We start from the raw sequence: 14,481 nt of genomic DNA on the forward strand, positions 1-14,481 counted from the left end.
CTCTTTTTCTTCTTCTTCTTGTTCAATAGCTGTTCACTCCTTTCTTCACGTCTCTCACAGAACCAAGACTTTTTGTCACTACTTTAAAACAGTTTATGACATGACATTAAAAATATAGAACACAAAGTAACTGTGTTCAGAGAAAACATTAAACTAATTATAACTAAAACATAAATGATTCAAACAATAACAACTAGGTCAAAACAAAGATAAATGTCGTTTACGTATAACACATACGCTCTTAATACTAAATTTACAGCAAATTTGCCAAATATTTTCTGTATGTAAACATAAAACAATCAATAACCTTAGAATAACATTAGAAATGAGTAGTAGTTTGAACTAATTCAGTGGTGACAAAACAGAACCATAGTAATCATATTTAATTAACTTCTATTAGAGTTTAATTTGACAAGCATCAACTTTGACAGCGTTGTCTCGCTTCTGTTTATTTTGACCAACAGGTGGCACTATGAGTATTGTGATGGGTTGGGGATGCTTGCCCTGTATAAATAATGAATGTCATCATCACCAACAGATGATACCTCTCGTTCTTTCATTCAGAAAGTTTGGAGGGAAGAGAGTTTTTTTGGATGGCTTATATTGTACATCTGTAAGCTGTTTTGGCTTAGTGATGTTAAACTGTGTGTGCAGCCTTTTGTTCTGTACAGGCAATTGGTTTGTGGTGTTCTTTTTCCAGTCTCTTGGAAGATCTGTAAATGAACTTGATTAAAATAGGTTGATGTTTGAATGGACATACTGACGTAATATATATTCCCCCTTCTCTGTTCTTTGTGAAGTACTTCTAGTTGTACTAGATATCACTGTTCGTGACTTTGGACCTCAAAACCAGTCATAAGGGTCCATTTTTTTCTCACTGATGTATGGTTTGTTAGGATAGGACAAAATTTGGCTGAGATACAGCTGTTTAAAAATCTGGTATCTGAGGGTGCAAAAAAATCTAAATACTGAGAAAATTGCCTTTAAAGTTGTCCAAATGAAGTTCTTAGCAATGCATAGGACTAATCAAAAATTAAGTTTTGATATATTTACAGTAGAAAATTTACAAAATATGTTCATGAAACGTGATCTTTTAATGATTTTAATGATCTTTCTAATAATTTTTAACATTAAAAATGTATAATTTTGACCCACACAGTGTTTTGTTGGCTATTGCTACAAACATACCCGTGCTACTTATGACTGGTTTTGTGGTCCAGGGTCACATTTTAGGCCTATCACTGAATATAAAATGATGTAAGCACATTGTAATTTATATATAAGTTTTATAGTACTGTGAAATTAGCTATTTGTTGCCAGTAAGTTTTTTCTTTTATGGCAAACATTCTATAGTGTAGTGTGTTTAAATAACTAATGAAACCCAGAGAGATAATTTTCCATTTCACCTACTTCCATTTAATCTGCTTCGTCACATATGTAAATATAGTATTACATGGCTATGGGTTCTTTAAAAAAAAAATCTGAACTACTAGGTTAAACAGCTGTTCTTATATGCAGCTTATTTATTGCATTCCCCCTCTATGGTAGTTTCGATTGCATTTCTGTATTCTGGTGAAGGATTGGTAGAGCCCACTTTGTCACTATTGACTTTTGACATAAAGCATTTATGCAAAAATATGTTTTCATGCATATAGGATTCAAGGATTCAGTAATTACATTAATTATTCAAAATATATATAAAAAAATTATAATAAAAAAAAATTTGCACATTTTTTTATCTTTATATGAAAATTAGGCTATATTAGTTAATATATTTTATAAATCTCAGGAGTCCAAAAGTGAATAATAGCAACAACACAATAACAATACCAAAATTATTGCAAACAGTTATAGTTTTTACTATTATGTGTGACCCTGGAGCACTTACAACTCCATGAAGATATTTTGTCAATTTTCTACCGTAAATATATCAAAACTACATTTTTGATTAGTAATATGCATTGCTAAGAACATCATTTGGACAACTTTAAAGCTGATTTTGTCAATATTTAATTTTTTTTGCATCCTAAGGTTATAGATTTTCAAATTGTTGTACCTTGGCCAAATATTGCCCTATCCTAACAAACCATACATCAATTGAAAGCTTATTAATTCAACTTTTATGTCTGGTTTTGTGGTCACATTTTTCATAATCACATCACATAAACGTATATGCATATACTATATTCTGCACTATTATTTCTAAGGTTTCCATGCTGCTGCACTGTAACCTATTCTTGATGTTCCATTGTTTGCATTGGGACATAAAGAATTCCAATTCTGAGGATGAAGAAAAGCAGAAACGTGCAGTGATCAAAGTTAGGTCTAGTTAAATAAGGTTTGAAAGGAGGAATAGCGATGTCCATATGTTGACATAGTTTTGGAAGAGTGTACTAGTTCAAACAGTCTCCTAGGCATTTATGCTGCTGCACTTGTTCCAGCAGAACACTTAATGCAGCTAAAGTGATGTATCCCATGCTTTAAATATGCTCAGTTTCTCCCAATATTAATAATACACACAGCCAACGAAGCCCACATTTACGTGGAGGCAGTTGGGAGGTAAACCAAACTGATTTTAGGAGGTGCTCCAGTGGTCCTTTACTCCCCTAGCAAGGTTGTGTGTCAGGCTTTATGATTCGCCACACATGATATTCATCCGCACCCGCTTGAAGAGCAGTAAAGTGTATGGCGCTGGCGGAAGAACACAATTTTAGACGTCATCGTCGTGCTTCGGTTATCGCCAAGCAAAAATGTCTGCCTAAGGGAAACTCGCAAGTTACATAGTGGATATTTGCAATATACATTCGCAAAAGAAACCTATTTCATTATCTTCCCGACGCGAAACAAGGAAGCCCACGCCGTCACTGGCACACCAGATCGCCCTAGTTGGATTTTTGACAACAGAAAAGGTAAAATATTGCACAGAGTTTGGCAGAGGTTTCGGACTGGGTGAAAGAAGTTGGGATAGAAGAAAAGACGGGAGCCTATATGGATAGAAAAGGGTTGGCATTCGCTTTAACATTTCAGTTTGACATCTCACTGGTCACTCTCCATGTCAAAATGTGCGTTATGTCAGTGCTAATGGTTGATTTGCGCTTAATCGTTTCGTGCCCGCACCATTATTATTATGAATAGGTTAACTGGCAATTAGCGAATAACAACAACAGCAGCGGCGTTGTTTGTAAGTATCCTTTCTTCTGTAATGCAACAACAAAAGTGTGTAGCGGCAGATGTTTGGACGCGCCTGTGCGTTCATTGTAAACTCGTGACTTTTGATACATTGAGGAATCAAACACATGCAGTTGAAAAATGATGCTGCGGGTCCATGTGTGTGACACCATCGAGCTCAGGGTCTTTCTCAACATGTCCACGTTTGGTCATCCCAAAAAAACCTATAAGGCCTGCTCTCTAACATTAAAATAAAACCTATTTCCACTATGTCACCTCGTGTCATTCTTTCGCCATTGTTTACAGAAAGAAACGCCGTAACCTTGTCTGTAACTGTCAATAATCCGACGCTGGGGAGTGGAGGTCTTGAGTCTGTCTCTCAGGAGATTTTTTTAAATCACTATTTAATGTATAAAACGTAGGTTTTGATCAAGGACAAGCATTTTTTCGATACTATTAAGGTTTCGGAACAGCGCAAAGTTCTGCTAAAGACTGGAGATGGGGATGTTTAGCAAATGTCAAGCTGCGGATGTTCACCGATGTTATTTGCATAAGCTGTGCTGGCTAGCGTGAAGCTTCAGCACACATCAGGCTCTCAGATTGAGGGGAATGATGTTTGTATTTTGTAGATTTAGAAAAGGATCGTAAGGATGAACCCTCAGCAGCGGATTGCCGCTATCGGGACGGATAAGGAGCTGAGTGATCTGCTGGATTTCAGCGCGGTAAGACATTAATCAATTGTTTTACTTCTTCCTCCAACTGTTGTCATTCGTTCAGGCACTCACTTCTATGATAAGCGTTGTAATATGTTATGTATATTTGTTTATTTTTCTTCTAAGTAAATGAAAAACTACTTTTATGTATGCGTGTGTATATATACAGTCAAAGAAAAATTATTATATATAATTTTTGATATTTTTTACTAGTGGGTGCAGGACACTATTTCATTTATGTAAGTGAGAATAACAAAATAAAGTAAACTGTGACATATTATACCCAAATTCTTCATACAAATTTGATTTGACACTTTGACCTGACCATGTTTTGTTACATACCTTTCTATCAAAGTTATCTGACATTATCAGTGTCAAGATGAATTGACACAGTTTAACTCTGAGTTCTTGTCATATTTATTACCTTTTTCTAAACTATAGTGAATAAACTGTGATAATGTAAGAAATGTTGAAGGTGTCTGAATAATTTTTGGTTTGACTGTATGTTTATATGTATATAGAGCGAGATTTTAAATATAATATATACATTATGTAAAAAATGCTATATAGAACATATGCTGTAGGGATCAATAAAATATTCATTTCAACATTCAGCTCTTTTAAAATGCTTTTGTATTAATTACACAAACAGTGTCTCATGTTTAATGTTAGTACCACACTATTTCAGAAAAATGTTTGTCTTCCCATAGATGTTTTCTCTACCTGTAAACACTGTTATGTATATTTATTTATTTTTGTCCTAATTAAATGAAAAACTACTTTAGTGTGTGTGTGTCTGTGTGTATATACATAGATTAAATATAATGCATACATTTTATATGTAAAATGTAATTAATTTATTAATTTTATAATATGTGATCTTGGTCCACAAAACCAGTCTTCAGTCTTTAGTACGGTGTATTTGTAGCAATAGCCAAAAATACATTTTTATGCCACAAATCATTAGGATATTATGTAAAGATCAAGATATTTTGTAAATTTCCTACTGTAAATGTATCAAAACTTAATTTTTGATTAGTAATATGCATTGCTTAGAACTTCATGTGGACAAATTTCCTACATTTTTTTTTTTTTTTTTTTTACACTTTCAGATTCCAGATTTTCAAATAGTTGTATTTCAGCCAAATATTGTCCTATTGTTCTAACAAACCAAACATCAATGGAAAGCTTGTTCATTCAGCTTTTAGATGGCTTTTGTGGTACAGGGTCACATATGTAATATTAAACATTCACCTGGTTATTTGCACATAGGGAATCAATAAAATATTCATTTTAATATTCAATAATGCTTTTGTATTCAGTAAACATGACACACAGTCTGTGTAATGTTAGTACCACACTATTTCAGAAAAATGTTTGTGTGTCTTCCCATAGATGTTTTCTCCGCCAGTAAACAGTGGGAAAAACAGGCCGACCACTCTTGGAAGCAGCCAGTTCACCACATCAGGTAGGACTTCCTGTGGAAATCCTTTAATGAGAGATTGTCTTCCGCTCACGCTGTCCAGTCACCTCCTTTTGCATCTCAGTAAAGTCTAGTTGCTCTTGATTATAGTCATGAATTCCATCCCAAGGTGTTTTTGATTTTTGGTTCGCTTTGATTAATAGGGAGCAGGTAGGGTTCAGTAATGGTCTTTGAAATCAGATACAGCCACTATTTTAATTACACTGAAATGAAAAGCACAGCCTTTTTGTTTAAATTCTTTACATTGCATACATCATGGCTTTTCTTGGACTTCACATTAAAGTTTTTAACCGCCTTGTAAATGAATTCAATGTGAAATGTGGATTCTGTGAGTAAATTGAAGATGACCAAAATGATGCTCTGTAATTTTATGTGTTATGATTCATCACGTGTTTCCTATGAGACTATGCTATCCTCTTCACTAGTTGTTTTAAGCATTTGTAGAGCAGTATGTGTGAACGCTTTGATAGAGTCCCTGTTTATATATGAATCCTGTCATAGGTGACTACACGTTGTTGTAAAGATCATCCATTGTCTAATTTGCCGTAGAAAGAGGAAACAATCAGGCATTATTCCATCTCAATGCTTGTTTTATGTAAAGCAACAAAGCACAGCCCTTGTTACACTCGTCTGCTATCTAGAGGACACACTTTTAGTGGATTACTGAATAGCAGCACAGCCGAGACTGCTTTTGTAAACCTTTTCAGAATGATTTGTAAAATAACCTGATCTTGTTGGCTCACATCAGCCAGAATCTAACAACAATAAATGAAACATTTATGCACATGTGATGATCTTGTAATCAGTCTTTGGCCTTTGATATGTGCTATGATGCAAAATGTGATAAAAAGAAACATCTCTTGTTTGTTTGTTGCTCCTGACACAACTTACTCAAAACAGCAGCGTTTCAGAGACGGTTTGGAAACGCTGTGGGGCGTTATTTCAAGCACCGGCAGAGATTTGTGTGCGGAGCATCAAGATAGTAGGGAGAAGCCCTTTTGCTGTATCTATGTTAGATAATTTAATATAGTGTGGCATTCCTGATTATCAGGTGACCTAGATCAGGTGAAATTTCTGATTCCCAAACCAGACCGATTCTGTTTTAAAATAAAGAATTTAAAGTTATATTCCTAGTTAATTCCCACAAAAAATCATGTTGTGAGAGTTAAAACATTCACTGTTTCAATAGCATAAAAAAAAGTGAACAATACGTGTTAACATGATTTTAGTGTCACTTACTAACCATTTCTATCAAATTTTACAACTTCTTTACTTTGACAACGCAAAAACCCTAAAACGACCGTACAAATGATGAGAACAACTTTACAGCTCAAATACTACATAAATTTTAACAGGAGAATAAAAGAATCCGCATGAAAATAGTCCACTGGATAATCTCATATAACCTTTTTAAACAACAATGAAAAACTAGATTTTTTTTAATGGACATCAACATGGCACTCCAAATGATGTTGATTTAGCATAACTTGTATAGAACCTGCAATATTTCTTTAAAATATCTGTAATAGTAATCGGCATGTACACTACCAGTCAAAAGTTTTTGAACAGTAAGATTTTTAATGCTCACCAGGCCTGCATATATGTGATCCAAAGTACAGCAAAAACAGCTAAATTTGGAATTATTTTTACTATTTAAAGCAGGGGTCCCCAAACTAAGGCCCGGGGGCCGAATGCGGCCCGCCCCCACATTTGGACCGGCCCTCTGAACAATGCCAGAGATATATTTTTGTTAAATGTAAGCCAAATCATCACAATTAAAAGAACCAAAGACTTAAACTACTTCACTCTGTGTGCATTAAATGTATTTAATAGACAAGTTTTACAATTTGAGTTGAATTACTGAAATAAATGAACTTTTCCATGACATTCTAATTTACTGAGAAGCCCCTGTATATCTTTTGAAAAGAAAGGCTCATTTGTCTGTCTGGTGCATAAAAAAATAAACTATTCTAGCATTAAAAGGTATAATAAATACAGGTAAAACCATAATAAAATAATAATAATAATAGTAGTCCAGCCCATGGAATTTTCTTTTATAAACTGACCTGGCCCCCCATTAAAGAAAATAAAATTATGTGGCCCACTCAGAAAAAAGTTTGGGGACCCCTGATTTAAAGTAACTGTTTTCTATTTGAATATATTTAAAAATGTAATTTATTCCTTTGATTTCAAAGCTGAATTTTTAGCATCATTACTGCATGATTTCTGAAGGATCGTGTGACACTGAAGGCTGGAGTAATGATGCTGAAAATGTAGCTTTGATCCCAGGAATAAATTACATTTTATAATATATTAAAATAGAAAACAGGTATTTTAAATAGTAAAACTATTTCAAAATTTAGCTGTTTTTGCTGTACTTTGGATCACATATATGCAGGCCTGGTGAGCATTAAAAATCTTACTGTTCAAAAACTTTTGAATGGTAGTGTATATTAGGAGGTTTCAATGGAGGAAATGTGCACTAAGGGTTTGGTCATGTTCCTGGCTAATCTGTCAGACCTTTGTATAGAGCAGCCCTTGTGTGGGAATGCTGTGATATGCCCTCTGTTTCATCCACGGCGAGGCGAGGCATGTATCACCTGTCTGATAACAAAATTCTCTTTTGTTGTGTTTAACACTGTTATTTCTCATGTCGTAGCCGCTGTGTTATACAGGCATGCGGTATTGTGCAAAGATAAATGTCCTTTGCTTTTTTCTAGAAAAAAAGCTGTTGAAACGGACCCACCAAGAAGCATTTAAAACAATAGTGGAATAGTGCCATCAGAGGATATTTCTGCAAACACAACTCTTCCTCTGTTAGACCCCACCCAATGCCTCTTCATGTGTGAGGCAGCAGTTCAATAAATTGCAGGTCAAATCAGTTCATAAATTGTATGAAATAATGACTAATGCATATGCTACCATTCAAAAGCTTGGGGGCAGTAAGATTTTTTTCTTTTTTTTGAATACTTATTCAGTAAGGATGCGTTAAATTGATCAAAAGTGACAGAGACATTTATACTGTTACAAATGATTTCTATTTCAAATGCAGTTCTTTTGGACAGTTTCCTCGAAAAAATGTTTCATGTTTACCACAAGAATACTAAGCAGCATGGGCGACATTAGGGGGGGGCAAGGGGGGGCAGTTGCCCCCCCTGTGGTTAGTCATGGAATCCTCGACAGCCCCGCTGCAACTGCTTTAGCCAAGCTTAGGCTCGGTTGTAATTGGGAACTAGACGGTGCTATATAACCCTCAAACGAAAGCAAAGCAATTGAAGATCTGGCAAACTATCCAACGTGTTTTTGCAGCGTTGAGCAATGTAGCCAATCACAGACATATCTGTTGTTTCCGAACAATTAGAAACACTTGTCAGAATTCACTCACTGCTGAAAGCGCCTGATCGGTTTTTATTAAGTGCCGTTTTGTGCGCTCGTGAATCATCTTATGAGTGTAGACGCGATGTAAATAAAATATTAATTGTGTAGTTTAGAGAGCTTTATTAATTATAACGGAATTTTGTGAGATCTCTATGAACTTTTAGTGATAATAAGGGGAGCGTGCTTTGCACTTTCCAGGCTATAATCCATTTAGAATTTGTATGAAACTTTCGTTTTTCGGCACATGCAAGCTGATATGTTTTGGGAGTGACATTTGCATATTTACGCTGGGTTTATTCTCGAAATAACGGTGAAGCAATAGACGGGATAAAAATATATTTTCCCCTTCTCCCAAAACAACTTACTGTTTCAGCTATAAAATAGTTCAGTTTTGTATGTAATGGCAAAATGTTTATATTTAGTTTCGTTTTTTATTTAGCTAATTTAGAAAAACGCTTGGAGCATTTTTTATTCGTTAAATATATATATATTTACCGAACAGCGCCCAGCGGAAGACTGATCATAGTCTGTTTGATCAGTTTGCCTTCTCAAATCATCACGACTTGCCTAAAATGAAATCTATAGATATAAAACAGTTCAAGTATAAAACAATGGTAGTTTAAACGTTACAGATAAATGTGCGCTGTATGCGCATAGTTTGTGCAGAAAGTGGAAGCTAAAGCTTGCAGGACATCGAGGCACCAGCGCAATCACTTGCATTTTTTTCATTGGAAGCAATTTAAAATTATCCGTCATTTTTGCTCACAAAGTATGAGTAATACATCGAAAAAAACGTTACAGCATTTTTATAAAATAAAGAAAACAATAATTATGTGCTTTCTGCCGTCTGGTTCTTGAACAGGAGTGCTTAACAAAATGAAGCGAAATGCATGCCTCACAGACATAATAAATACATTTATAGAAAGCTTTAAATTATTACTTAACGAAATAAAACAAATCAAAAGCACAAACTCTTTCATGTAATCCGTAAAGATGAATTTCTCTCTAAAGGCGCGTCCAAAAAGGAGATTGGGAGTCAGGATCTTTGCGACACTGACTCAGAATACACAAATGAATTAATAAATAATTCATTTATGTCCTTACTCTTTCCTTGACACATTCATTGTTATTTATTTTTTTGCTGTGCTTGGGGCGAGTTTTAGCCTATTGTGTGCGCTTGAACGCGGATTCAGCTGCGCTAAAGCACACTAAACGGTGTCTGAGTCGGTCTCAAAAGTGAAAGCGAAAGTGAAGTTTCGTGTTGTTTCCACCAGCGCGGCATTTTTTTTTCTTCACCATAATTGATGGATGTCTAAATTATGAAAATAAGGAGAAGCCTAAAACAGGCCCGATGCCGGCCCGGGTCTGAACTATGACCTGAAAATTGGCCCGAAGCCGTAGCCCTGGGGTGTAAAAAAAAGTCAGGGCCCATCGGCCCGGGCTGAAGTGCAGCGCTTTAATTGACTGCTTTGATGTGCTGCAATACCGTAGGGCACTGTTTTAATGCTTACATCTGATTTTTTTTTCTTGCCCCCCCTGACTCAAGAGTCAAATGTCGCCCATGCTAAGCAGTGCAACTTAATAGGAAAACATAATAGGAAACATTTCTTAAGCAGCAAATCAGCATATTAGAATGATTTCTGAATGATCATGTGACACTAAAGAATGGAGTAATGATGCTGGAAATTCAGCTTTGTCATCTCAGGAATAAATTACATTTTAAAATATGTAAAAATAACAAGTAAGTTATTTTAATTTGTAATAATATTTCACAATATTACTGTTTTTATCGATTTTTGGGCAAACAGTAGCCTTGGTGAGTAATAAAACTGTTGAATGGTAGTGTGTTTATTATCTGTCACAAAATGTAAAGATTTAAATGCCTTGGTATAATCTGAATTCACTACTTTTTATTAAAGTTGTTGATTAAGCATGATAGAAAATTCTAGATTTAGACAGGTAAAATCCATGGAATAAGAGAAAAAATATTTATTGTTCTGCCTCTTTTGGTATATTTTTATAGAATGCTGTCATCAAAGACGCTATTTGAAACTAAACGCAGACGTTTAAACAGACTATGAATGAAACCTGCTGTGTTTACTCTACTTTTAAAGCATAAATTTGATTTAAACAATAGTTCTACATAATATTCGCATATGCAGCTCACAGGGGACATGTTATATTAGCCCTACAGTTACAGCATGAAATACTATTTAACATTTACCTATTTTATCTTACAATTCTGACTTTTTTTTCTTACAAATGCAAGTTTATATCTCCTTGTTTCGACTTTATAACTTGATTTAACTCAACAATAGTGAGTTTGTCAATTCTGAGAGGGAAAAAAAAGCCAAAAGTGTGTGATATAAACTAATGATTCTTGAGGGGGGAAAAAGAATGACAAGCTGATTTTTCTTTTCAGAATTGTAAGGTATAATCTTGGAATTATAAGAATAAAGTCAGAATTTTAAAATATATACGCAAATTTACCTTTAGGTAGGCTCCGCCCACAAAAACGTCATCACTGTTTGCAAACACCGAATTGGTCTATTTTTTTTTTTTAAGATTTATTTTTGGCATTTTTTTGCCTTTATTATGATAGGACAGATCAGAATTGACAGGAAACATAGTGGGAGAGAGATAGGGGGCGGGATCGGGAAAGGTCCTCGAGCCGGGAGCACTGTATGTCGACGCGCTGCCCACAAGGCTATCGGTGCCGACTGAATTGGTCTATTTTTTCATATTTCTAGATTCTTTTCCCTCCTGCTTTGTCATCAAAGCTGTCTGGAGTACAGCTTCGCTCTGAGCTTTTGAGTTTGTACCTGAAGTCATCCTCGGAGAGTGAGCTGAGAGTAAACCTCAGACATCACTGTCCTTATTGTCTGTGGATTAGAAAAAGCCTTTATCTGCTGATTAATAATTAATGAGAGGGGAAGAATCTGTATGATTAGTATTCACAGTTTTATATCCTCTCTGTAAAAAGTCTCTGAACTCGGAAAAAGCCTCAAATATTGAGATAATTTCAGGCAAGGAAAATAAAACTGCCCTGCTGTATAATGAAGATATTAAAGGTGACAAAACCTCACTTGAGCACAGCTTATCATCAAAGGCTTCTCAGCGGATTTGTGAGTTTTGTTTAAAACAATGACGGAGTCGCTCCCATTTAAGCGCGCGTTTGTTTCAGAATGGATTATTATTTCAAATGCTCTCCACATCTATAACCACCACACTGGCTTTCAGTAGTTTCGGGTAAAGAAACGAACCTGTTATGTTTCTGAACTCCGGAAGCCATTGTCTCCTGAGACTCCCTCAGCCAGCTTCTCTTTCTGATGTTTCTATATTCATATCTCTTTTTTTATTATTTATTTTAATCCACCCTTGCGCTTTGAGAAACATTCAGTCTGAACACTAAGCTTCCTAGATTTACCTTACAGAGTTTTACACGATTTTGTACATTTTTCTGACATGTATGAAATGATGGGAGTAAAATAAGTGTGTGTATGTATATCTGTATGTATATATGTGTGTGTGTGTGTGTGTGTGTGTGTGTGTGTGTGTATATATATATATATGTATATATATACATACACACACACACACACACACACACACACATATATACACACACACACACACACACACACACACACACACACACACACACAAACACACATATATATATAGCCTATGGGAAAATACGCTATTATATTGTATAAATAGATAATTTTTGTGGTTTTCAAAAAAGTCTTTAAAAAGCCTCAGTGTGTTTAAGCGAAGGACCCCGTTCTCTCTGGCAGGAGGCTGTTTATTTTTAGCTAACCTGCTGCTTGCTCTGTGAACCATTGGGCCACGTTGCGCATGTGATGCCGTCAGAGCAGCGGCTTCCTCTGGCAGGCTGGTGCTGCCATGACAGAGAGAAGTCTGGGAGGGTTTTTGGACATCTCCTGTATGTATCTCAGGTCACCTCCTGGCATGGTTATGGAAGATCATGCTGTTGCCATAGCGATCAAGGCCCTTTGAAGGCAGGTTACTTGGCACGGTGTGCGCATCTTTTCCAGCGTTTCAGCAAATCTCCCCCCAACAGCGGATTTGTTGGCATTTTTGGTGATTGATTTGGATTTTCAGAGGGGATAAAAACAACAACTTTGATGTGAGTTCAAAGAATGGAAATTAAACTAGGGCATATTTAGATTATGGTTATTCTTTCAATATATTTGAGAAAGCTGAGTTTATTCTGGCTGTGGTGAATAAATAAGTGTCTTGTGGAGGACAGCTGTGTTTGAAACAAAGAAGAGATGTTGTAAACTTTCACATCTGTTCTGGAGCAGTCTGCTGGATGTCTCAGGTGTGTCATTGGAAGTAACAACAAAACGACAACAGGAATATAGTGCACAGTATTTCTGGAAGTGGGTTTCTTTTGTGCTTTGTGACAAGTAAACAATGAGATTTTTATTGCGACTTTTAAGTGCCCACAAGCTCTCCAGTTTATCCAGAAGCAATAGTAAGGTCTTTTAAAAATCCTCTGTGGTTTTTTTAACTAACCTTAATAAATGCCTGGAAAAAACAGCTCTAAGTCATTTAGGCTATTTGATTTGCCTTTGTTGTGGGTATACTGGATCCCAGCATCCAATTCTTAGACCTCAAACTTAAGCATTGTCAGAGTGTCATTCTGAATAACACCATGTATGTCACATGTGGACAGGTTATTAAATACCTTTCTGAAGGACGGATGTCTTTAATCGTTTTTTTTTTTTTTTTTTTTGAACAACTGAAGTGTATTTCTTACAGACTTTAGTTTAATATTAGATATGACAAGGCAAGTGGAGAGTGATTAGTAGCGTCTATATAGGAGAGGAGGTAATGGGATCATTTTCCTTTCTAAAAAAGTAGGGATGCACCGAATGTTCGGGAACTGAAATTATTCAGCCGAAAATAGCATAAAAAGCTCTTTCGGTGTTCAGCAGTGTGGAAGCATTTAAAACTGTCCGAGAAAGATGCAAAATTCATTACACAGCACGGACATCGAGAGACTGTTTAGAACCGTATTGCATTTTTTCGATGAGAAGAGAAAGGGGTGGCTGTTGCTGGTTACTGTATGATGACTGAAATCACGAAATGGCCTTAAACCATTAGTAAATTAACTACAGAATGTTATGTTGCCTAATACACATACAAATTGTATTTATTCTGAGTCCAAAGCGCTAGGAAAATCTGCTTGATGAGAATCATTCATAAATCTGCTGCTGTCAGCAAAAAGTAGTACTGAGGTCTTCTTGCGGGTTCCTGCCAAAATAAAAGTCAACATTCATAAATGTTAGCATTGAAAAACAGTAAGACAAAAATAATGATATCAATCATTACAACAGCTCTATTAATACATTTATTATAACATTCTCCTTTGCTCAGCAAGGCTGCATTTATTTGTACATTAAAAAAACACATGTCTGATTCAAGAAGTGTGGCCAAAGAATATTATTTTACTAACTTATTCATTTTAAGTTAAATTGTGCTTTGTTGGTAGGCTATAATGTCTACTAGAATGTTAAAAATGTTCAGTGTTAAGTAAATATTTTTAAATTGTTGTTTTGTAATTGATTTTTTTTTTGAAAAGCAAGACAAAACTGTAAAAAGCATATTTTGGCAATTTAATTTGAAAAATGAAAAAATGTGTTCTGTAATCGGCCTTCGGTTTTTGGCCCATTGTTTAATTTTGTTCGGCGTCGGCCAAGAATTTTCATT

At 35.4% G+C, this 14,481-nt stretch overlaps 1 protein-coding gene across 6 annotated transcripts in view; it reads left to right on the forward strand.

Annotated features, from left to right (window-relative positions):
* Positions 1–2,748: 2,748 nt before the first annotated feature.
* tcf12 (transcription factor 12) overlaps positions 2,749–14,481 on the forward strand; it is a 180,471-nt gene continuing 168,738 nt past the window's right edge. For all 6 annotated transcript variants that reach the window (XM_073835961.1, XM_073835962.1, XM_073835964.1 and 3 more), the window contains exons 1-3: positions 2,749–2,909; positions 3,798–3,890; positions 5,277–5,349. In XM_073835961.1, the coding sequence (XP_073692062.1) occupies positions 3,819–3,890; positions 5,277–5,349 (145 nt within the window). In that variant the 5' untranslated portion in view covers positions 2,749–2,909; positions 3,798–3,818. The remainder of the gene's footprint in view (positions 2,910–3,797; positions 3,891–5,276; positions 5,350–14,481) is intronic.

Source organism: Garra rufa, chromosome 3 (genome assembly GCF_049309525.1).
Source record: "Garra rufa chromosome 3, GarRuf1.0, whole genome shotgun sequence".
Lineage (NCBI taxonomy): Eukaryota > Metazoa > Chordata > Actinopteri > Cypriniformes > Cyprinidae > Garra > Garra rufa.